Here is a 23,778-nt window from a genome sequence, read left to right on the forward strand (position 1 = left end):
ATGAAGTGCATCATCAAGCGTATACCATGGCCACTTGTCACCTATTAAAAAACAGGGAGAGCATATAAAACATAGGGCGTGATATGCTCTGAAAACAACATTACTCAACCTGAGCTCCAGCATTATAGACATCATGGATTTGTCAAAATGAATTAAATATATAGAACAGTGTATACAACAGTGGATTAAAGTGTTGGCAGGGACTATGTTTCACATGTCCCAATACACAGTATAGGCACCATCCAACTTATCAGATTCAAGTATTCACAGTGGTCATGGTATAAAATACCAGTAAGGCCTACAGATTTCAGTACACACACACACACACACACACACACACACACACACACACACACACACACACACACACACACACACACACACACACACACACACACACACACACACATATGCATCAGCTGCACTAATTATAACCCATACACATGCTTGCCACCCCATGAAACTGGGCTAAGCGACAGGAGACTCCCACTCAAGGACAATACACAGCTATCTCATCACATTGCCTGTTCCCCCTCCTCTCCTCATCCTCACATGCATCCTTCTCCTTATCTCATTTCCTTTATTTCTCCTCCCCACACCTCCTGCTTTCATCTTCGTTACCGAAACTCAGTACAGACGTCCCGGGTGTGCACAGCATGCACCACAAGGTCGGTTAAAGTGTGGAGTCATCAACACTTACTGAGGCTGCTGAGGAACGTCTAACGGTGCTTACTTAGTGGTGATTTGTACATGCTTTACCTCAGAGCCTCAGCGCTCTCTGATAAGCTCCAGTTGCACAACTTAACCAGTTTGTTGTAAAACAGATTAACACAATATATATAATATAAAATGTTACCTCCACCAAGGAGGTGAAATCTCTGGCAAGGGGTTATGTGATTGCCCCTGTCTGTCTGTTCATCTATTCATCAGCAGGATAACTCAAAATGTCCTAGACAGATTTTTCACAGAATATGTTGGGAAGGTTGTGGCCTCAAGAGGGCATGGCGGTGCTGAGGGCGTAGCACAAACAGGACTGTAGTTTCAAAATGCATCCACGTTACATCACAAAACCTGGTGTGAAGGTTGCTCATAGGCCAGAGAAGAAGTTATTGCTTTTCTGGACAATCAGCCTAAAGGGGGCAATGTAGAGAGTGGATCAGCACAAACAAGGCTGCAAAAAAAGGTGGAGCTCTGCACTTGGCTTTGTGGCATCTTGAGGCGACATGTGACATCATGTTAGGATTTTATACTTACAACACTGTCATACTAATGACACCAAAGTTACTGTATGTATTCATTCGTTTTAAATAAATTGACAATCAGGCTGCAACTATCTCAATAGTAACACATTTGGAATGCTTTGCAAGAAAAACATTGTTTCAACCTTCCCAAACTCATATATTGTTGCCTTTGGCCCCTATATCTGCTTGGTTTCAATTTCTTTCTATGTTCAGGGGCAACTGTAGCATTATTTGTGGCATGCTGGAAAACAGCGGCAGAGCAAATACCACGCAGCATAATAAATCAATAGAGCTGTCCAGCTGGTTGTGGCTCTGATAAATCAGGCTTGATGACTGAAGCTGATGGATCAATAAGCACTGGTTAGAGTTGGCTGGCTGCATCGCCCTTGAACTGTATAAAGTGAGAATATTTACTCTGCTGTGTTCATAGAGATGCTTTAACATGCAAAGTTAATAGCAAATATTGCTGTTTATGATGACAGCCAACATTTTTTTTTTCTTTTTGTTGTTGGGAGAAAAATTCAATCCTAAATGGAAGCTGAGATTGACAGAACATTGTTCAGTGAATCCTATGCACCAAATCTGATAACGGTATCTGAAGTGATCAGGCCTTTGTCGCCACCACACACCTACAGTATCACTTTAAGAGCTCTGTGAACTAATGCCTGGAATACAGCACTAATCTCCAATGAGATCCATAATCGATTTAATCTCTCTCTTTCGGACACGATTTCATGCAAAGCACACACCAGCTCTCATATACACACACTGGACAATTCATCTAGAAAAACAACCACAAACTTTAAGCAAATCATCAGAGTGCTTACACATTGAGAGTGCAAACATTTTGTTTGTACAGCACAGTAGTTCCACAATTGTCTTATACGACCCTTTTGATTAAAAACAAATCAAAATTCACTCAATATTTCGAGATAGTTTAAAATCCTTCAGCCATAACTGCTTTAATGGGAGGTCACAACCTGCTGTGAAACAGATGCCGATGGCGCTGCCTGATATTCTATTTCTCTTGGCACAACAGCATTAATACCATTGAGTAACACATTAAATACTGTGTGCAGTGAGAACATACTGTGCCTTGAAAACACGTAGCTCATTAAATAACATTCGAGTAGCTGGACTCTTCTGATGTATGATCAAAGAAGTGACCATTTTGTGTGGCCCTCTCACATGAATCCTTGGTGATGTTTCTTTATTGCCTTTTATGGTAAATTTAACTTTAGAAAAAAAAATGTTAAAAAAAAAAAAAAAAGCTGTTTGCTGATTAGCACGATTCATGTCAGCCTTTGTCAAGCAGTGACTTGCTGGCTGATGGCGGGAGTCCTTTGTGGGCCATTTTTATCCACACTGACAACTGTTGAGTGTGAAAGCATGCTGCGGCTCTTGGCACTCTCAGGCTGGCATTGTGCAAATCACACTTGCACGATACTTCCCTCAGTTGTTTCTAGGCTTAAAATTCCATCTTTAATTTGTCCCCAAAACTTCACCTGTGCTTATTTAGACAGATTTTTACATGACCCCTTTTACATCAGGCATTATCATGCGTCCTGAGTAAGCTGACAGAGAAAAAAAAACTTGATATTATCACCAACAATAACCATAAAGTGTAGATGCTAAGAGTGTCCAATGTATCAACTACAGACACAGTATTAAATGTTTGCATGTGGATCTGACTAGGAAGTACACACATATCAGAATAATGACAGGCTCAGTAACACAGTAAAGATTGACACAGAATTCTTAATGGAGGATTCAGCTCACCCTTTATCCAACATACTAGCCCAAGGCAGACTTTTTTTTTCAGGGTTTGACAAGTGAGAAAGATGAAGTGGTACACCATAATTGCTATCATATCAGCTTTCACTCTTGCAGTTCCTGAAATGCACGTACAGTGATCTAATTACTTGTGTTTCATGATCAAAATATATATACTTTACTTTGACTAAAGCTGCAAGTAACAACAGTCAACAGTCAGTAGAGATATTCCACTTGGCATGATGTAGCACATTTGTTGAATTCACTCTAATATACTTGTCAGGGCCCTTGCGAATAAATGAGACAAGGTGTATCGTGTCTGATTTCAAAGATGTAAATATAATGAGAGGAAGCAATGTGTGTAGCAATCTGCATTTTGGCAAGGGAAAGAGAAATCCAATTTCACTGTGAATACAGGAGATGCATTTTAATGTCTGGGGTAAATGTCATTTAGCTAAATTATCTCTAGAAACAATGCAAATATGAGCTGAATATTAATGCCAGGTGGAAAGGTAAGGCAAAGAGTCAAGGCAGTTTCACCTGGATAGTCAATCTCATGTAAAGAGATGCCGTTTCTAATATTTTCTACACTCTGCAATCAGATTTAACATGTAGAAACTGAGGGAGAAACAATTCATAATGGCCTGACTTACTGAGTGCACAAGAGCCAACAAGTGTGTCAGTACAATCTTACTTTGTTTTCTCCCTCTCTGTGTCTTTCTTTTTACTTCTCTGTCTCTGTATATGGAGTACACAAATCCACAGATGTACATTTACAATTCCGCCCACCACCACATTCCCTGTTGGGAAATATGCAAAGTATTATGTAAAGCACGAAGGCAAAATGCTCAACATAAATTTGGATAAGGGGAGTGATTCGACTTGAGCTAAGCCCTGCTTCTGAGCAATACGTTTTTGTAGTTTAGGTATTGATTTCCTCATCCTTAGAAATATTGCAGTGATATCGAGGATAAACACCATAAAATGAGTAAAGCGCCCTCAATGCCTATTCACAGTCCCATGCACCTGTACAAACACAGCGATGCAAGCGTGCCCTCCACATCCGCACCTCTCGAGGCAGCCTGGCACTTTCCGCAAACACCGTCCCTCCCTCACACCATCAAACGGGCCTCGCCCTCTCGTCTCTCTGTGCCTCTGCAGGACCTTCAAGATATATATATATATATATTTTTTTTTTTTTTTTGCTGCATCACTGGTGCATCACTTCATGTCTTCATATGTACCGCGCAGCCGAGATGCCTGCAGCGAGCTGGTTTATATGCAGGCAGAGTGGTACCTCCACTTAGCACGCAGGAGATTTGCTATGCATGCTCAGCAGAAGATGTGGAGAGGCTGGGGGGCATTTCGAAGAGGAGGGGGAGGGAGAGATGATCTATATTTGGTGTGATACAGCGGTGATGTAGCAAAATAAAGGTGCTGTTAACACACAGGGAATATATTAACCACCACAGAGTGCAGTATGTTTAGAATTTACTACCACACTGTGATACAGGTTTACTGTAGAGGGCGGACAAGCACCTGCTGAATGTGCTTGGACACAAACACACGGGGCCGGGTGCACACACCCGAGCAGCAAAATCTGTCTTTAACTGGCAGCGGTTGGCACAGAATGCATGCCCGTGCCAGGTTAATTTATTACCATGGTCACGGCCCTGACCCCACTGCATCCCGCTGTGACACGCCATCACACACCCACACATACACACGCACAAACACACATGCACATACTTATACTTTCTCTGCCACACCGATTAAATTCACAAGATGTCCAACGTGGACAAGTGCTGCGGATAAAATCTGAGGGAGTAAACATATGCAAACCTGGAACCCCGTGATTTGTTGACCTTGCAAGTAAAGAGTGCCAAATTTACAATACAATACATTTCATAAGGGATCTGCAGAACAAGAAACACATTATCATAGTTATTAGATCTGTAGATAAACAAATTAAATAAGGGAATGAGATACACAGTATAATGATTTTTAAAAACAATATGTAATAAATTCACCATTTATTGTTGCATTTATAAGGTTTACAAAATGCAACAAGTTAAGTCAAGAAGAAGGTTGTGTTCTAATCCAATCAGACTCAGATTTGTTGAAACATAAAAAGAAGACATAAATTCTGATAGAACACATTTTTTATTATGTTTGGAGGGCATTCTGTACGTTTGATCTCCAGATGGCAAATTCATGTGAATGAATGCATTTTGGCAACCACATCTTTTAGCAAACCTCTCAAAAAGGACACGGGGTCATGGCCTTACATATATGTATGGGTGACCCTGCCAGGTACCACTGAGGGCTTTCTGATTTTCTAATATAATCAATCTAAGGGCGTTTTCACACCTGAAAGTCCGAACCAAGGTCCGAACCAAACTCCGTGTTTCTGTTACATTGTAACACATTTGGTCCGGTTGGTTTGGTTTCACACTGCAAATAGAGTAACGGACTTTACAAGACAAACATACAGGGGAAATTTATTCTTCTCATTAGAGGACGCATCAACTCCCCATGCACTTCCGCGGCTCATTTTGCTTTGGTTACGCTGAGTTGTTGGGCTGGCCGGCATCTGACATCAGTATTACTTCCTGTTTACACAAAATGAATGGAGCGAGCCAGAGCCGGCTTTGGGCATAGGCGGTATAGGCAGGCCTAGGGCGCCATCTGTTGGAGGGGCGCCGCTAGCGGCCGGAGGGGCGCCGGCAGCGGTTGTTTACCGGAGGGATACCCGCAGGATTTTATCGGCGTCATAGGTAGAGTCGTCGGCGACATTAGTAAAGCCGGCACTGGAGCGAGCCATCTTTTTCCCGTTCTAATATTTTTGTTGGTATATTGCTACCAGCAGCACCAAGTTAATGAGCAATACATCAGAGTAACTGCTATTCACAAGATGAGCCTCCTCATCATGCGAAAACTTTATCGAGAGGAGGAGAAAACGGCATACAGTCCTGCGAGTTATGGCAATGTGTATTCCGGAGAGAAGGTGAGTGTGGGAATATTTTTTAAAGAGATGAGCTGTCAGTAGTGATGTACCGGTATTAACTTGTCTTTATAGTGCTATACATTTTACCGTGCGACACTTTTCATTCAGCATAATAACGGACACGAGTCGACTAACGTTGCGCCTTGCATATCACAGCAACGTTTAACGTTAGCAGCTAAAGTTAGCATGCCGTTACTTCCTGTGTTTGGTCCAGTGTTTGGTCCGCTGAGCTTTCACACTGCATACGAACCGCACCAGGGTTCACTTGGAACCGAACCGAGACCTACGTTTTCTGGCGGACCAGAGTTCGCTTGTTTGGTCCGCACCAGAGTCCGGATGCGTGTTCGCACCTGCCCAAACGAACCGGACTATCCGAGGAAACGAACTCTGCTCCGTTTAAAGCGGACCAAACAGCTCTGGTGTGAAAGCGACCTTAATCTAAAATAATAATTTCTAATGTTCACATTACAGCTGGAACCCACATGGCCTCTACTGACATTTGACTATTTGTGTTAAATAGCAGATATGTCAGTACTTACCTCTTTAAAGATAAGCAAATATTTAAATTTGAGGGGATTACCACTTAGCCTCAGTATTCAGCTAAGTTCAAACTACTGACAATTGAATCTCTCTTCTTATGCTAATGTCTTTCATGTCTTGATACAAAGGAGTGAATTTCACCAGTGTAACTTAATGCTCTGTGCGGAGTGACCGAGGGAAATGGGAAATGAAATGAAAGCATCCATAATTAATTTGTGGTGCGAAATAAAAGGAACTTGTATTTATTTTAGACAGAGTTCAGACACGCATCAGATGAGTCAAAAAGTGGATCTCCCATTCATGATCAGCATGTGCCGCTCCAGGCGGTACATTGTTGTAACATCTTCTGCTAACAATGGACAACGCTCCAACTTGCTGTTTAACAAAACTTACATTTCAAGTTGTATTTATTTGAAGATGATGTTTCCATCTATTAGTTTTATGGTTAGGCTGTGGATAAAAAATGGCAGCTGTGTAATGGCAGAAATCACCAATCCAGATGACAGCCTTGACCCGAGGCCTGTGCATCCATCAAATTTTATGGAAATGCACTCGTAAATTTTGGAGCTATCTTGCTAACAGACTCATTACCTGATGGGCGAAAACATAACTTCTTGTGGAGGCAAAGAGGGTCACGGTTCTTCCTTTAGTTGCGAGTTTTGTTTATGCACACATGCACATTGATTAAGCTGCCTTAGTGCATGACAGTGGCATATATCAGTTTGTGAAATGGCTGTTGTTTTCCATTTCAGGGCGAGTGGAAAGGAACAAACTGCTGCTGTAAGATTGCTCAATGACGAAAAGGAGCTGCTCCCGGCTTATTTGTTTTTGCGTCTTGTCTTGAAATCTGAATATGATGTAACAAGAATGTGAGCAGTCACCCGTCATTCACAAACAGGCGTAGTAACTTTGGAGATTTGAGCGATAAGGCTGAGAGATGAATAAAGAAGGAATGCAGTAGCAAGTTTGGCCACATATTAAGCATGGCTGCACTAACTCAAATATGTTACTAGGCTGTGTTTAGTCTTGTTTTTTTTGTTTTTTTTTGGCGTCAACACACAAGCAGGAGTTTCACAGTCACTGCCTATTATCATTATGTTGTAAACAGGAGACAACTAATGGCCCAGTGAAGGAGGTAATGAACAGAAAATCAAGTTAGAGTCCAGGAATGCATGTCGTTAAGGACTTGCCATCGATTCTGTCATTGCGGCTCTGTCACCGAGTTGCAGGCAGAGCAACAATGAAGCTGAATTTTAGTTCGACTCCTCAGTTTGCGCTCTTATCATTGTTGAAAAATTTGAGCAGATTCCCCTTGCCGATTGTCCCGGCAACACCCTGTTCCATCTTGATAACACCGCCGACAGCTTTGATGGAAGTTGCTCAGAGAGATTTTTCCAAGCTGCTCTGGGATTTGAACTGGCAACCCTTGAGTCTTAAGCCTCTCTAACCAGTGTAGCGTAACCTACAAAATGAGCTGAAGTCTTGTATTGTGCTCACTCATGCGATATATAACAGTGTGAAATAATTGTTTCATTCTTTAGGAACCAAGTACAGCGTGTTGTCAGGTTGGAAGCCATGTGAAAATGTATGGCTGTGTTTACTGACTGCCTTCTCCCTTTTATTCGTCCTCCAACAAACCATAGAGTAAGCCTAATGCAGCAGTAAGCCGTAGCATAAAGGACCTCTTATGTGTATTTCCACAGTGACATTGTGTACCTGGCACTGTGATAAGCTTGTCCTAAGGACGTGCACATTTCCGACATATTCTGGATTCTTTGTGTTGTTTGGCTTGCAGTCTCTTCTCTGTTTGCGTCTGTGGGTGTGTAAAAGTGAGCATGTGCCCTGACCTGCTTCGTGTTGTGCTTTTTCCAGTGTGTGTGTGTGTGTGTGTGTTCAAAGACATGGACATCCAGCTCACCAGCACTGCATTGAAGCGTTCCTCCAGCTCTTCCTCTGGTGGCATGGGGAGCTTCGGCCCTGCAGGCTGTTTCTGAGGGCCTGTGGAGCCTGGAGGGGCCGACGATGTCTTGCCCTCCTTCCCCAGAGGCACGTCCATGTTTCCTGCTGCATTTCCCATGATTGTATATCCGATCTATTGAAATGCTCCACACACACATACATACACTGTCACCTAAACTCTGTGAACTCAGTCTCAGATAAAGATGATGGAAGAATCCTTGTCGCCGCACAACAATCCCAAAAAAAGTATGCTTAGTTTTGTAAACTTAAAGTCAAGGCTTGATGTGGCGCTGACACATGACCTTTAGCTATTTCCATGACCCCGTGCTGTTGACTCAGGCTGAAGTGGCATCCTCCTATTTATTGCTCCTCCATCTTCTCAGATGAAAAAAAGCAGTGGGATGAAATTCACTCCTGTGATTGAGTAAAGATCAGAGCTTTTTTAGATCCCGATGCTGTGTGAAACCCTAGAGAGAGAAAGGGTGGGTGGGAGGGAAGGAGGGAGGGGGAAATCCTGAGAGGCAGACTGACAGACAGAGTGACAGCTGAACAGAGTGAAAGAGAAAGAGGGAGGAGGCAGAGTTTTGAGCCTTTGGCTGCCGCACCAGACGAGGCTGCAACAAGAGAGAAAACAAACAAACAAACAAACAAAAAATATAGCACTTCTGTGTTCCCGCTGTGCAGGTAAGGAGAAAACTCTTGTTTGAGGGAGTCTTGCCTACTCCAGCAGCCTCAGTGGTCATTGGAAAAGAGACTTAAAGGGGCTTAAGCAATGTATGGAAGTCGTCCATCCGCTCATGTTGAATGCTGGGAGTCACTGGGCCTTGGGTCTCCATATCCAGACGAAGAGGGGGGAGACAGAGAGGAGCAACTACTCTGTCTATCCGAAACAGGGACAGAGAGGGAGAGGAGAAAGCAGCAGCATTAGTTCTTCCAGCTAGAGAGGGAGAAGACCAGAGAGAGATCTGAGCTCTCTGGGTCCTAATGCCTCCATGTGCAGTCCACATCTGATGGAGAGTGTGGTGTGTCTGGTGGCATGGAGGGAGGAGGGAAGGGAAGAGAGAAGGGGAATATGTTGGCCTTTTGTTGGCCACCTGTAAACAAACAGGTGCCCAAACCATCTATTTAGCCATATATTCAGAAGCTACATATATAGAAGTGTGAAGTCCCTTCCAAACACACTGTGATCTGTGATGAATATGAATGAAGTATAAATGAAAATACAAATTGCTTTTTTTTTAAAGAATTTTTTGAGGAAATTTCCTGGACCTCTACCTAATGATACTTACTCATCAAAGTTGTTTCATTTAAGTTTTATTAAATATATGAGTAGCAGTGGACAAATCAGAGTTACAAACTTCACATGATACCAATGTTGCACATTCTGCCGGAGGGTAATTTGCTCAAGCATGAGGTCACAACACAGCCAGTTCACAGAAACATACCATCTACATGATCAAAGCCTCATTCAACGTAGCTTATTGCATTACCATAAAAAATCCTCCTAATGCTCCATGTCCCAACAAACTGCAGTCATAATGAGGAGTGCTAATGAGAGGTACCTGCAAAACAGGATCACGCAGTAAGCAGAATCATAAGCTGCACAGCGTGGGTGACATAATTGTTGGCTCAGACCAGGGCAAAGGCCAGCCCTAGTTGCAAGTTATTGGCTGGGCTACATAATAGCTTCCTGGCTGCAGGATGACTGGAAGGTGTATTACCTGGAAGCGGCTGTTAATTAATAATGAGTGTAACACTGATACCTTTAGGTCTGGCCACACCTGGTCAGCAGCACACAGGAATGACATAAAGCACATGCCGGGTAATGAAGCACTACACAATCAGTGAAGAAACTCTGGCCAGCCAGGACGTGTGTTTACTGGCTATACAGCGAGGTTCCCATGCACCACACTGGCAAATGTATGGTTTCCACACGGGACGTCCTGTTTCACTTCCCCTGTTTTCCAGGTGCCCAGTTCGGGAGTGGTATCATGCAACAGTTTCAGGTCGTTGCAGTGTGAGTGTAGTAAATTGACTTTGCCTGAGGTCTTGCATGATGAAATATATTGAAGTCTCTCTTGACCATTATGAATTTCCTTTCATATGAGTGTCTAGAAATTTTATGTCACCCGCAGGGCACCCAAGTTCTGCTGGGTACTTCACTTGCAGGAATCCAGTGTATTGGTATAGTGTAGTGTGGTCTGTTGCTTCTATACTGTATCTGTGTCTATATATTTAAATGGGAATATACTAGGTGTATTTTATGTAGAAAATGGATTAAATGTAATTATAAAAAGGACAGAAGATATAATATGCATTGTTTGAATATGCTTTACAGATTTACATGTTAAAAATGAATTATTAGTCAAATCCAAGCTATTTTTCTCAATTCACAGGAAGAGTGAGCATAATGATCATTAAAGAGAGTGGTGACCAGTCCACTAAAAGAGTGACTACCTTTTCAGGTGGACGCATTTGCATAGTTTTCAGAGGAGGCATGTGTTTTAAAGCTACTCACTATTTCACAGGGAAACAGAAAAAAGGGTAACATATGTCTTAATGTCTAAATCATCTTGTGACCCTTTAAAATAATCTCACGACCCCCTGGGAGGTCCCGACCCCCAGGTTGAGCAGCACTGGGCAAAGGGACAGACTCCTAAACAAAATTCATCTCTGCATCATAGTGACATCTAGTGGTCAAAAAGGCACAGTGCAGCCCAGCGGAAAGTCCGGTATTTTATCCATTTCGATTTCCAGCCAGTTTATTGGTTTATTAGTGATTCAAACTGGAATTTGCGGGCGACCTGTATTCACATGTATTTTTAAACACTGGTAAATGCAGAATAATCTGTTTAGGACTGTCTGAACTCGCATTTTTACCAATCTGCTTATCATTGTTGGTCACGAGTAGATACAGTATCCCATCTCGCTGTATCATTTCATGTGTGCGTGCTGAAGATGCTGCCCAGGGTTCCCTTATGAGTCATCTTCCTCTTAGCTCTAGGCTCCGTCCCACTCAAGTATTAGCGTCAGACTTTCACTTTCAGTAATACAGCGGTTTACATTCAATTACAAGTCTGACAGTCTGACCTTTTTTTTTTTTTTTTTTTTTTTTTTCCTCATAATAAACGGGAGTAAACCATTTTATAAAAATGCGTTTAACACTTTACACCCCAGTACCACCACAACAATTGTTACAGGCTCTAGATAATTTGCAATAAATTATTATTTTTATTAATTTTATTTTGTCTGTTTTTTACACTTTTAGTTTATTCCTGTAGTTAGAAATAGGCAGGAAATTAGGTTGGATATCTAGGTGGCATTTTTAAAACGTGTTTTGTATTGCAAGAGACATGGCTGGAACATCAAATGGGTATGATGAGATATGACTTTTGCAATAAACTAGCCTAGGGGAGTCCAAATTTGAGATTATAATGGAAGTAAAAATCAATCATGTTGCAAAACTTGTCAGAAATCTGCAGCCACATTGTAAAAAAAAATGACATCAGGGTGGCATTCAGTGCCACTACTTCCTCTGAACTGTTAATCTGGGTAAATTTGTTGATCTACGTCCTAATTTGTCAGGATAGTATCACGTGTCAATGCTTTACTGATCCCCAGACATATAACAAATGTATGAATCATTTATAAATATTTAGTAGCAAATCATATGAAGTCATATTACATATCGTGTGTTTGTCATACTGCTACCCCTGTGACTTGATTAGTTCATAGTATAAGACATGAAAAAACATAAAGCTTGAGCAGTCTCAGGAGTTCTGATTACACATTGTGGCGTATATAATTATATATTTAATGCATGCAAATATATAGCATACTACGAATGTTGTAGTGTGTGTATGTGTGTGTCACAGTAATCTGGATTTAATATGTTATATACAGTTTAAGTTTTAAAAAAAAAAAATACAGGATGGAATATTTTATTTAAATTGAAACTGCCATTAAACTCAAACTCATAATGTTTGTGGCTATTTTGAATTAATAGTCTATGGTCAGCTGAAATGTGAGATTGGAAATGGCATGTTGGCCCACGCACTGTGTGGGCATACTGGCCTGTGAGTACATCTTTGCAGAGAAAACACATCTGCCATTCTTCCCTGAATAGCAACTTTCGAATCGCTGATAGGCAAATTTGCATGTGGTGGCTGTTTGAAATGCTGCTCAGTCATCCTTACTTGAAACTTCAAAGTTAAAGTTAACCGAAACAATTTTTTTTTTTTTTTTGTTCATTGGAAACATATCTGACTGGTGGACAGAAGACTCCCAAGGAATTATATGTGTCAATATTTATTAATACAAACAATCACAGAAAAAAATTATCGACAAAACCAAAAAAATAAACCAGTGTAAAATCCAGGAAGGTATATGACAACATAAAAAAGTTGTTGGGAACTTTTTCCAAGGTACATGGTATATCAAGTGCATTGTACATTATACTCTAAATGGTTAAACAAAGTTAATTTTACACTATCAAACTCCAGGAACTCCTCCTATAGGCCTGTTTTAATACTTTATGGTTTGATTGATTAGTACAGTCTTGTTCCAAACCATGCATTTAGAAAATTTACTTCACATCTGTATAAAATTAAATCAAGGAACTATAAGTATCCCATACAATGGAAATTACCAGAGGTTAGCCCATAATGTCAGTCTGATAAAAGAATAATAACAGTAACATTAACAGTAATAGTATTCATCATCATTATCATCGTCGTCATCATCATCATGCTTTTTTTTTTTTTTAATTGTTTGCATGATGAGAGTAAGAGAGATAAGATGAGATAATGCTGCACACTGAAAAGGCCACACTTCATTTGGAGACCCCAAGTGCTGATGCTTGGCTTACTATCAGGTCACTGTACTGTGTCACTAAAATCTACTGGGAGTCAGCTGATACGACAGTGTGAGGAGAAGTTTTTGCTGTCGATATTCCCCTTCTGGTTTAGTCAGAAATGGCTGCGGGTGTTTGTTAGGTTTGGAATTAGGTTAAAGTGACACCTCATTTCTGTCTCCACAGTGCTGAGTAGCAACGATGGGATATCCAAATAAAGTCTTCCCTCAAAAACTATATACATGAATACCAAGCATAGAGAGAGACACCCATTACAGGAAGAAAACTATTTTTTAGTTTATTTAGTTTCAAATTTTATTTATATTTTCATAGGTGTTCTGATTATGAGTAAGGATTAGGTGCATTGTTTTGCAAGTGCATAATTCAATTTTTCAGTTCATAGCTTCTTTAAAGGTGCACTGTGCACAACTGAAATGAGAACTATTCAGACTCAGCATGAAATCTGATGATTGAGACTACATTTTTCAGTTCATGGCTTCTTTAAAATAACTGCATGCTCATTACAGGGGAAATATATGATATACAAATAATGCAACGGGGTTAATACATTTATAATTAATATTGTTTTGCTGTTGGAAATTGAAATTTGGTGGCAGGTGCAATCTCGGTGCTTGAGTGACTGCGGTCAGGGGATGTGGGAGATAAAGCTGAGATTGTGGTGAAAGCAGGGGAGGAGGGCGACATGGAGACGCAGCTCTCTGTCTGCGGCCCCAGACGGAGGCCGCACAGGCAGCCCGCATCGCTGATGAGCGTCAGCACATCGTTCCGGAAGCGCACGCCAACAAGGGCGTAGAGGATGGGGTTCAGGCAGCAGCGGGTGTACGCCAGCGTGCAGGTGATGTACTGTGGCAGGGGGTCACACTCTTGCCTCACCATTCTGCGCGACAGCACCACTGTGTAAGGCAGCTGAAACAGCAGAAAAGCCAACACCAGCACCACCATCAGCTTCAAGGTGCGCTGACGCTGCCACCCTTTGCCCCGTCTCTGCACCTGCCCCTCCCGCAGCATGTGACCAATCAAAGAGTAGCATATGGCCATAACAAGGAAAGACAGACAGAAGACAGCAATGATGATGAAGTTGGCAGCCATTTTGACTTTTACACTTCCTTGCATCCCACAGTATCCCACAGCATCCACTCCAGAGTAATGGATCTCAGGAAAACTGAGGGACAATGCAACTAGCCACACCCCTATAGCCGCTAGCTTCCCGCCTGTTAAGATCTTATTACGCAGCCTGAGCATCTTTTGGGCCCGTGCTACTACCATGTAACGGTCAACACTAATGCAAGCTAGCAGCAGCAGGCCACTGTACGTGTTGATGGAATAGCACGTCCGTGTGGCCCTGCAGAGGGGGTTGCCGAAGATCCAACCAAGGTGAGTGTCGACCCCCTGCAGCGGGACAGTGAGGAGCAGGAGGAGGTCAGCCAGCGCCAGGTGGAAGAGGAAGACATCAGTCATGGAGCGAAGCCGCAGGCGGCGGTAGAGAGCAAAGGTGGCGATGACCAGGCAGTTTCCCATCACTCCCACGGGGAAGATGAGGCAGAAGACACAGGTCTGGAAAATTTTGATGATCTGCTCCTGCTCGTCAGAATCACACAGCTCAAATTCAGAGAAGTTCCTCAAATCCAGAAAGCCGTTCAAATCGGGAGTGGAGCTGTTAAAGAAGTCATCATAGTCCATTGTGGTGTATTCGTAGTCGCCCATAGCTGCAGTTAATTCAGAGAAATAGAAAGAATTGTCATATGCAGCTCAAGTGAATGTTATGTCAATTTTGCTGATCATGCACACACACAAAAAAGTGTGATATATGTTACAAGAATGTGTCATGCATGCTGACGGCACCTTGGGGAAACATTCAGCTGCGTTTTGCATTTAACACCCTATGTGTTGTATGTCACACCTGCAGCCCACATGTGGTACTGCTGTCTGAAGGCTGAAGAATAATAAAAACAGCTCAGAACAGATTCTCAAGAAGGAACCAAAACTGACTGGCAAAACATGATTGCCCCAGAAGATTTTAAACACTTGTGAGTGTCACTCAGCCACTTAATACATTCATTTTACAGACCTATTGTTGGCTGATACAATGCAGAGCAGGGTACTGTACAATACATCACATCATTATGCCAGGAGATTCCAATACAAGTGATTTGAAAGTGAGAATCATCAGTCCCACCAGCTTTGTCATGCAGTTTTAGTAAGCCACAGTGATATTTTAGTCATAATGCGCCAGGTTGCGTGACACTGGCATCAGGCCGTTGGCAAAGGGGAAACTGTGGGTAGCTTGAAGGTCGACATATCAGTCAGTGTTGCGTGTTAACAGCCCATATAGTCAGTATCCACCATCTCCTTTTTTCATTTCGTCTTTCACCCTGAATCTGCAACTGCTGGGGTTATTGACAATATTATTATTTAATTTTCTTTTTTGGTAGCTTTATTCTGATTCATATAGATATTTTCTCATGGAGACCGACATTAATTGGCTTCCTTGAAAGGTAAGGAGAGCAACGATAAACAGGAAACACTGTATACAGTCTAGTGAGCACAGCTGGATTAAGTGACCCAAAGATTTCTCACATAATTTTTTTTTTTTTTTTTTTTTTAGCAAGCATCATTTCAAGAAAAAGTTTGTTTTATTTGTGTTTTTAAAAAGTTGGCGGTGTCAGATATCCAGTTCTGTAGCACTTAAGTTATATACCACCCTTGTCGACTGGTATAAACGTTCTCGGACTCTAACAGGCATTAAGCTTGCTAAGGAACCATTTTAAGTAAAAGTTTGGTCTCTATCTAGTGTCTGCCATAGTGTCTGCTGAGTTGGTCACTTCAAACTAGGAGGGCCAGCTGTCCAGTTATGATGTCGTAGTTGGTCGGGACGATTTCTGAAAATGAAATCAGTGTATTTTTTATTATTACTTAGAGTAGGAAAGGCATGCCTTGACACGGCGATGGTTTAGCCTTTGTAATGAAGCAATAAGCACTGGTGAGGATTTCATCACAGCGCATCAAACAAAAGTTCAAGTTGTCTAAGTGAGTCTTGTGAGTCTAGTGTTTTGCTCGGTGCAGCGGAAATTAGATACTGACAACCTTTCTGCGCAACATATTAAAGGTGCACTATGTAAAATTGCTGACGGCTCGTTGAAGTGAGGCTTCTTTCAACCAAAACACAGGATAAGCAGGTAATCTGTTGGTGATGGACACCACTTAGACCAGGGGTTATCAACTACATTTGTCCAAGAGCCAGAATTTTCCAGACACTGTGGGGGGCGGACTTTCAAATAAGAACATTTTAATTTATTGCATTATGCAGTGTCCTGATCAGTGGAAAAAAAGTGCCCATGCTTGTGTGGGGATTCTTTTTTTTTTTTTTTTTTTTGGCATTTCTGCTTTATTTGATAGTTACAAGAGAGACAAGAGAGAAGGGGTGAGCCCAGGACCCTGCAATCAGGACCTTAACACATGGTACGCTCTTGTATCCAGTGAGCTACCGGGACACCCCACAAGCTGGGATCTTTTCATAAAAGACTGGAATTGGTTTCAGCTTCTCAGATCCTCGGCTGCTGCTATTCAGTGACAACCAGAGAAGAGCAACACAGCTTTGTGAGTGAGGCTTGACTCCTGCATTGGGCTTGTCAGCCACTCGCAGAGGCTGTCAGGTGGATTTACAATGTCTTTAGAAATATTTGGGGCTCGGTAAATCATTCCTAATAAAATTACTTCCGTCTCAGTAGTTTTTGGTGCTGGTTCAATATATGAAGAAAAAAAAAAAAAAAGCAAGATATCTTAAATACCGGAATGCCATGTTTTTATCAGTTGAATCAAGCAGGCCTCAGTTTCATCAACCCTCGGTAATTTTACATTGTGCACCTTTAACTATAACCTATAATGAATCTTATGTGAATTAGAGGTTTAAGTTCATTCAGTCTGTTTGATCTGTTGTGAAATGATGCTGCAGTGTGTTCAGCTTGTCTGGTGTGAGTATTAATTATTGTAGTTCAAAGACAGCCAGTCTTAAGTAGAATAGCCTACTGTGCAATACAAAACAATAGGAAATAGTTATTTCCACACAATTGACTTGAAAGTGAGACACTTTGATCAACCCGCGCAGTTTTGATGTCTAGTTTTAGTAAGCAGCAGTGATATTTTAGTCATAATGCACCAGGTTGCGTGACACTGGCATCAGGCCGTTGGCGCAGGGGAAACCGTGGGCACTGTGAAGATCCATATATCAGTCAGTGTCGCGTGCGAAGAGCCTTTACAGTCAGTTTGCACCATTGCCTTTTTTCATTTCATCTTTCACCCTGAGTCTGTAGCTGCTGGGCTTATTGGCAATATTTGTTTTTATTTTTTTAAGAAATTATAAGCAAATGTGAACAGGGAAGTGCTGTATACAGTGCAATGAGCCGAGTAGTATTATGAGTGTGGTTTATACTTCCCACATACTGTAATTTTTAGTGAGTCTTGCTGCAAACAAAGCTTATTTCTGCGATTATCAACCCACAGCAGATGTGTACTTCAAATGTTGGAGACCTAGTTTGATGTTCACCATCGGTAAGGCCTACATTTGATTTAGTGTGAATGGAGATTTGTACACTAAGGGTTTGTGGATAATTAAAGGCATCCGAGGGTCAGTGTAAGTGAAGACCATTTAGACTCAACTGACAAAAAACACATTATAAGCACTGAATTTTATGGCTGGGTCTACATGGTTCTCATCGGGAGCTGACTCTCTGTTGGATTATGTGCTTATTCTATGTTTTTTGTTTTTTGTTTTTTTTTCCCTTGAGTTGAAAGGGTCCTCTCTTCAGTTGACCCTGGCCAATTTTGTGTGTACCTATGTACCTGTGAAAATATAAACTCGCTCAGTGCTTTAGCGATGTGAAACAAAGAATGGAGCTTGATTGTCTAGTATTTATTATTAGCACAGAAACCATGCATGTTCCCGGTTGCGCGGCTTACGGCTTGCAGTATGTAGCAGGACTTCTTTTGACAAAAATGCAAGCAAATTAATGTTTTTTTTTTCATTGACACTACAGTTGGATAAATTTGTTAAATTGCAGAAAAATTGCAGCTATACATAACTCAGGCAGTTGAGAAGATGTCGCATCTTTGCAGAAATTTGAATAACGTGTATTGTGATTTATGATGAGCCACAATCCCACTGTTAGACAAATTTGCTTCTTTAACTGATTTACAAATTACTTTGACAAGCCATCCACAGGAGTAACAGTATTATTAAAATTCCTGGAAATAATAAAACCTCCAGCAAAAGATCTTCTCAATAGAGATGAAACCTGTCCTCAGTATTGTTTGTCATTGCAAATTAATTTTACACCCATTATATTTTTTAAGATATAATAATTATTCAGGTCCACCTGGTTCTCATACTTATATTAAGATTGTATTAAAACTGTATGGAATAAGAAAAACAGAACACCTTTATGGTTAAATAAATAAGTTCTCTAAATGGAGAGATGAAAATGAATACCATAGCCTTGAAATTCTGCAGACTACATCAAAACAGATTTAAAATGTAACAATTAAGGATCGACGATTGGAAAACCTGCACATTTCGGCTGCTGTAGCATTTTACACATCATAAGCATTCAGTCATATCACTCTTGAGTAATTTTACCTGTGCTGTTTGAAGTGACAAGCATGTCCCAGGATGTTTGCCTGTGGCTGTGGCAGAGAGCTGAGAGGCTGGCACTTTTAAAATGCACCTGTGGGCCAAACCTTCACCACCTCAGCCTATGAAACCGCTGCTGTGTTTTGCTGACCTTGTCATACCCTTGTGTTGGTTGTTTGTCTCATCAAAGGCAATCGCAACCGTCAACATGGGATTTCCTGCTGTTTACAGTGCAGTCATACCACCTTATCTTACACCTAAAGATTATGGCTCTCAATTTACTTTTCATTTATTTTTGGAATTAATTCTATCTTCGTTGAAGCTACATTACATTTACACTGAATGAAATGTTCAAACCCAAGATGCCATTGTTTTACGGCTGCACCGCTTAACCAAACAGAAAATGTTTCGATGTTTTGCTCATCATTTTAAACACATTTCCGATTCAGCTGGACACGTGTGGTGTCTTATAGAAACCTTGCAATTTCCACTTGACTTTAAAATAACGCACCATAGGTTTGAGCAGAGCTTGGTGATGCGGCATGTGTTTGTCTTGATGAACGCAGCGGTGGGACACTGCAAGTCCCATTGGTGGGAGGTTTTAATAAGAATAACTACATATTCTCCTAAAAAATAAATAATAATAATAATAAAGTGTCCTAATTGTGAAACCTGATGTTGAATTTGAGTAATGTGAGTAAAAACAAAAATACTATAGGGGAAATGGGAATACTTCAAAGCAATGTTGCAGTAAAGAGAATTTCAGTTTCATTCAACAGCTACCAGTTTGTGTTAAGTTAGACTTTATAACAAAAATAAGGATTTAGTATTTTTAAATGCAAATAACCACAACTTAATTGGTGTAATTTATTCAAACTGGCTCTGAATCTTTCTAGAAGACTAGAGCCTGACTTCAGTGAGTGTGAAACACTGCCCTTGCTCTTGCCCTCTGCATCAAACATCAAGTCGTAGGTTCAAAGAGCGGACAAAGAGGACAGAAACCTCTCAGATGTATTCACCAGGGCGTGACTTGTGGCTGGAATCATGACCAGTTCACAGCCTTTGTAGGCCTTCTGTTGCCATATGGCCGTTTGTCGTGAGCGACCAAGCTGCACAAGGGTGTAACCCCTCGAATCCCACAGCCCATGAGCATGGGAGTGTGTGTTTGTGTGTGTGTGTGTGTGTGTGTGTGTGTGTGTGTTTGTGTGTGTGTGTGTGTGTGTTTGTGTGTGTGTGTGTGTGTGTGTGTGTGTGTGTGTGTGTGTGTGTGTGTGTGTGTGTGTGTGTGTGTGGTCTAGGTATTGCTAATTTTGTGGGGACATAAATCTGTTTACACAGTCATGTTGTGGGGACTCGCCTCTATGAGGGACGAAAAATGACAAAACAATAAATAAATGAATAAATAAATAAATACGCATATAAATATATAAATGCATAAATAATTAAATTAATAAATATTTCTACATTTATTTATTTATTTATTTCAGTTTTTATTCATGCATTTATTTATTTATTTGTGCATTTATACATTTATGCATGTATTTATTTATTTATTTTTACATTTATTTATTTATTTATTTATTCATTTCTACATTTATTTATTCATTTATTTATTTATATATTTATTTTTACATTTATTTATTTATACTTTTATTTATTTCTACATTTATTCATTTATTTATTCCTTCTTTTATTTCTACATTTATTTATTTATTTCTACATGTATTTATTTATTTCTACATTTATTTATTTATTTCTACATTTATTTATTTATTCCTACATTTATTTCTGTATTTCTACATTTCCACATTTATTTATTTCTGTATTTCTGTGTCGTATGTTAATCAGGTGGGCGGTTCTTACATTAGTCTTAAGCACGATTGGTTTGTGGGTGTGATCCTATCCACTGCTACTGCCTGGACTGGCAGTAGCAGTGGATAGCAGTGGACTAGCTAGCTACTAGGGCATTAACAACGCCAGACTTTTCCATGTCGTCGACGTTACGTCGACCCGTCAACACCGGGAGATTTTTGGGGGGCTAGTGGGGCTCTAACCGGAGGGAGGGAGGGGTTGTAGTGGAGCACCGACCGGGCGACCGGGGGGGTGAGGAGGCTGCAGTGGAGCGCCGGAAAAGTCCGGCGTTGTTAATGCCCTAGCAGCTAGCTAGTCCACTGCTACCATGACTGCTACTGCCAGTCCAGGCAGCAGCAGTGGATAGGATCACACCCACAAACCAATCGTGCTTAAGACTAATGTAAGAACCGCCCACCTGATTAACATACGACACAGAAATACAGAAATAAATAAATGTGGAAATGTAGAAATACAGAAATAAATGTAGGAATAAATAAATAAATGTAGAAATAAATAAATAAATGTAGAAATAAATAAATACATGTAGAAATAAATAAATAAATGTAGAAATAAAAGAAGGAATAAATAAATGAATAAATGTAGAAATAAATAAAAGTATAAATAAATAAATGTAAAAATAAATATATAAATAAATAAATGAATAAATAAATAAATAAATAAATGTAAAAATAAATAAATAAATACATGCATAAATGTATAAATACACAAATAAATAAATAAATGCATGAATAAAAACTGAAATAAATAAATAAATAAATGTAGAAATATTTATTAATTTAATTATTTATGCATTTATATATTTATATGCGTATTTATTTATTTATTCATTTATTTATTGTTTTGTCATTTTTCGTCCCTCATACGCCTCCCTTATGGAGACAAAAAGCAAGTCCCCTTAGTGAAAATCATTAATTTTAGGATGAAGACTTGATTTAAAGGTAACATAACTTTAGGGTTAGGTGAAGGTTAGGGTTAGGGTTAGGCAGGTAGTGGTTAGGCTTAAGGTTAGAATAAATCTCCAGGAAATGAATGTAAGTCAATGTAATGTCCTCTGAAGTGATGGAAACACGACTGTGTGTGTGTGTGTGTGTGTGTGTGTGTGTGTGTGTGTGTGTGTGTGTGTGTGTGTGTGTGTGTGTGTGTGCGTGTGTGTGTGTGTGTGTGTGTGCAGATGGTTAAGTGGGTTTGAATTTGCTCTGATGACTAACCTGACTGACTGAATAACCCCATTGCACCAAATCAAAATGCAACCGTGCCTCTAATCACTGCGGTGTAGCTGAACGCTGTGGATGTCTAACCACATTAGACGTCAGATTTCAACACCTTACCATGAGAGTGATGCATGATGGGATGCTGTAAATTGTTTTTGCTGATGGGAACTATTTTTCATCTCGACAGCTGAACAGTGGTGTTGACAAATCTAGATCTACAGTGTGGTTTTCATTAGTAACCCTCTGATTTTTACCCGTCTTGTTGTTTGTATTTGTGGTTATTGTAAGTTGATGTGAAAAGGGTGCCCTACATTTCAACCTGGCAACACAACAATAAGGTTAAATAGTCATAGACGTGACGGCTCTTCATTTCAGTCGTTATCTCCAAAACTCTGTACCTCCCACTCACATCCAGCCTGTCACTGCCACTTTGGATTATTTTGTTTTTGACAGTGACTCTTCACAAATTTGATTTTGCAATAATTATTCCCACCTTTTCACAATAGTAACAAGAGAAGGTCCTCTGCGGATCACCTCTTGTAAACCTGTAGTTAGGAAAAGAGTTTTTCAGCAATTTGACTTTGTATTGTATTTGCATTTACCCTAATTTTTGACCATATTCAAATAAATAATCAAATTATCATATTACCGAAGACCATAAAGTGACTCAAATTACCAAAAATGTTAAATAGGCATGCAATTTAATGGTTGAGTCTGTATATTTCTCATCTTTGGGCCAATCACTGATACATTTGTGCTTTTTCAATGCCTTTTGACTCAGTTGACGCCTTTTGAGTCCTCTTTTCAGTCAACACTCAGCTCTGCATAGTGCACCTAAAAGTTGTGTATATATTGTAATGAGCTGTTAAACTTCAAAGGTTGAAAGTTAAATATCTGAAGGCACTTTCATTGCAATAAAAGTGCAAAAAAAATTAGGCTCTCTTTACACATATGCAACTTGTTGTTCAATGAATAAAGCAACTAGAAATAATACACAAGCTGCAACAGAAATGTAACTTTTATGACAACAAAAGAAGTAGAATATAAGGTGTCACTGTTAATGATGGTGGCTGCTCTCACAAACACTCACAATATGGAAATCGTCATGATTATCACATTCTGGTTTCCAAGTTCTTGGAGCTGAACTACATGCAAGTTTATGCTCTCATTATTTACGCTGGCTCCAATGAGAGGAGACGCAACTGGCCTGAGAAGTCACATGATCACTTTGACTTTAATAAGGTCCCGTCCGCACTCATGGACCGAACTAAAGGTCAAAATATACTTGTGCACTGAAGCGTCGGTGTAGCTCTGCTGACCATTCATAGTTCTGCATTAGAGGGTCTGCGCACACACTGCGTAGACAGTAGACAGCAGTATCAAGATGTTCGTAATTCTACCCTAATGAGAAAAACATATATATGTTATCTGAGAGTTTGAGCTCAGACACATTGGTGGTGTCCAAAGCGATGTTGTGTTTTGTTTCGTGACATGTGGGTAAAATCATTTGGTAGAATTTGGGGATGAGGTGCGACATCCCAACAGATTTGCAGACCTCCTCAGTTCAAGCTGGTAGGTCATCTCTCCTCAGCCGGCACCATGTTATCCTCACTCTCAGCGGAAATCAACTGTGAAACGCAGTAGAATGTGTTGCAGCGGACCAACCACAGGTC

General features: G+C 40.5%; 2 protein-coding genes across 6 annotated transcripts in view; both read right to left on the reverse strand.

Moving 5' to 3' along the window:
* fmnl1b (formin-like 1b) overlaps positions 1-9,427 on the reverse strand; it is a 34,688-nt gene extending 25,261 nt beyond the window's left edge. For 2 of the 5 annotated variants that reach the window (XM_030078206.1, XM_030078205.1), the window contains exon 1: positions 8,480-9,427. In XM_030078206.1, the coding sequence (XP_029934066.1) occupies positions 8,480-8,638 (159 nt within the window). In that variant the 5' untranslated portion in view covers positions 8,639-9,427. Of the gene's footprint in view, positions 1-7,152; positions 7,201-8,479 lie in introns of those variants that run through there. The other 3 variants (XM_030078207.1, XM_030078208.1, XM_030078209.1) reach the window with 2 other exon arrangements.
* A 4,376-nt stretch (positions 9,428-13,803) lies between these two features.
* Positions 13,804-19,059, reverse strand: ccr10 (chemokine (C-C motif) receptor 10). The gene is made up of 2 exons (XM_030077971.1): positions 19,026-19,059; positions 13,804-15,099 (listed from the first exon to the last, which is right to left on the reverse strand). The coding sequence occupies exons 1-2, from the start codon at positions 19,048-19,050 to the stop codon at positions 13,949-13,951; spliced, it is 1,176 nt and encodes a 391-aa protein (XP_029933831.1). The 5' UTR covers positions 19,051-19,059; the 3' UTR covers positions 13,804-13,948.
* Between the last annotated feature and the right edge of the window lie 4,719 nt (positions 19,060-23,778).

Source organism: Myripristis murdjan, chromosome 19, assembly GCF_902150065.1.
Source record: "Myripristis murdjan chromosome 19, fMyrMur1.1, whole genome shotgun sequence".
Classification (NCBI taxonomy): Eukaryota; Metazoa; Chordata; class Actinopteri; order Holocentriformes; family Holocentridae; genus Myripristis; species Myripristis murdjan.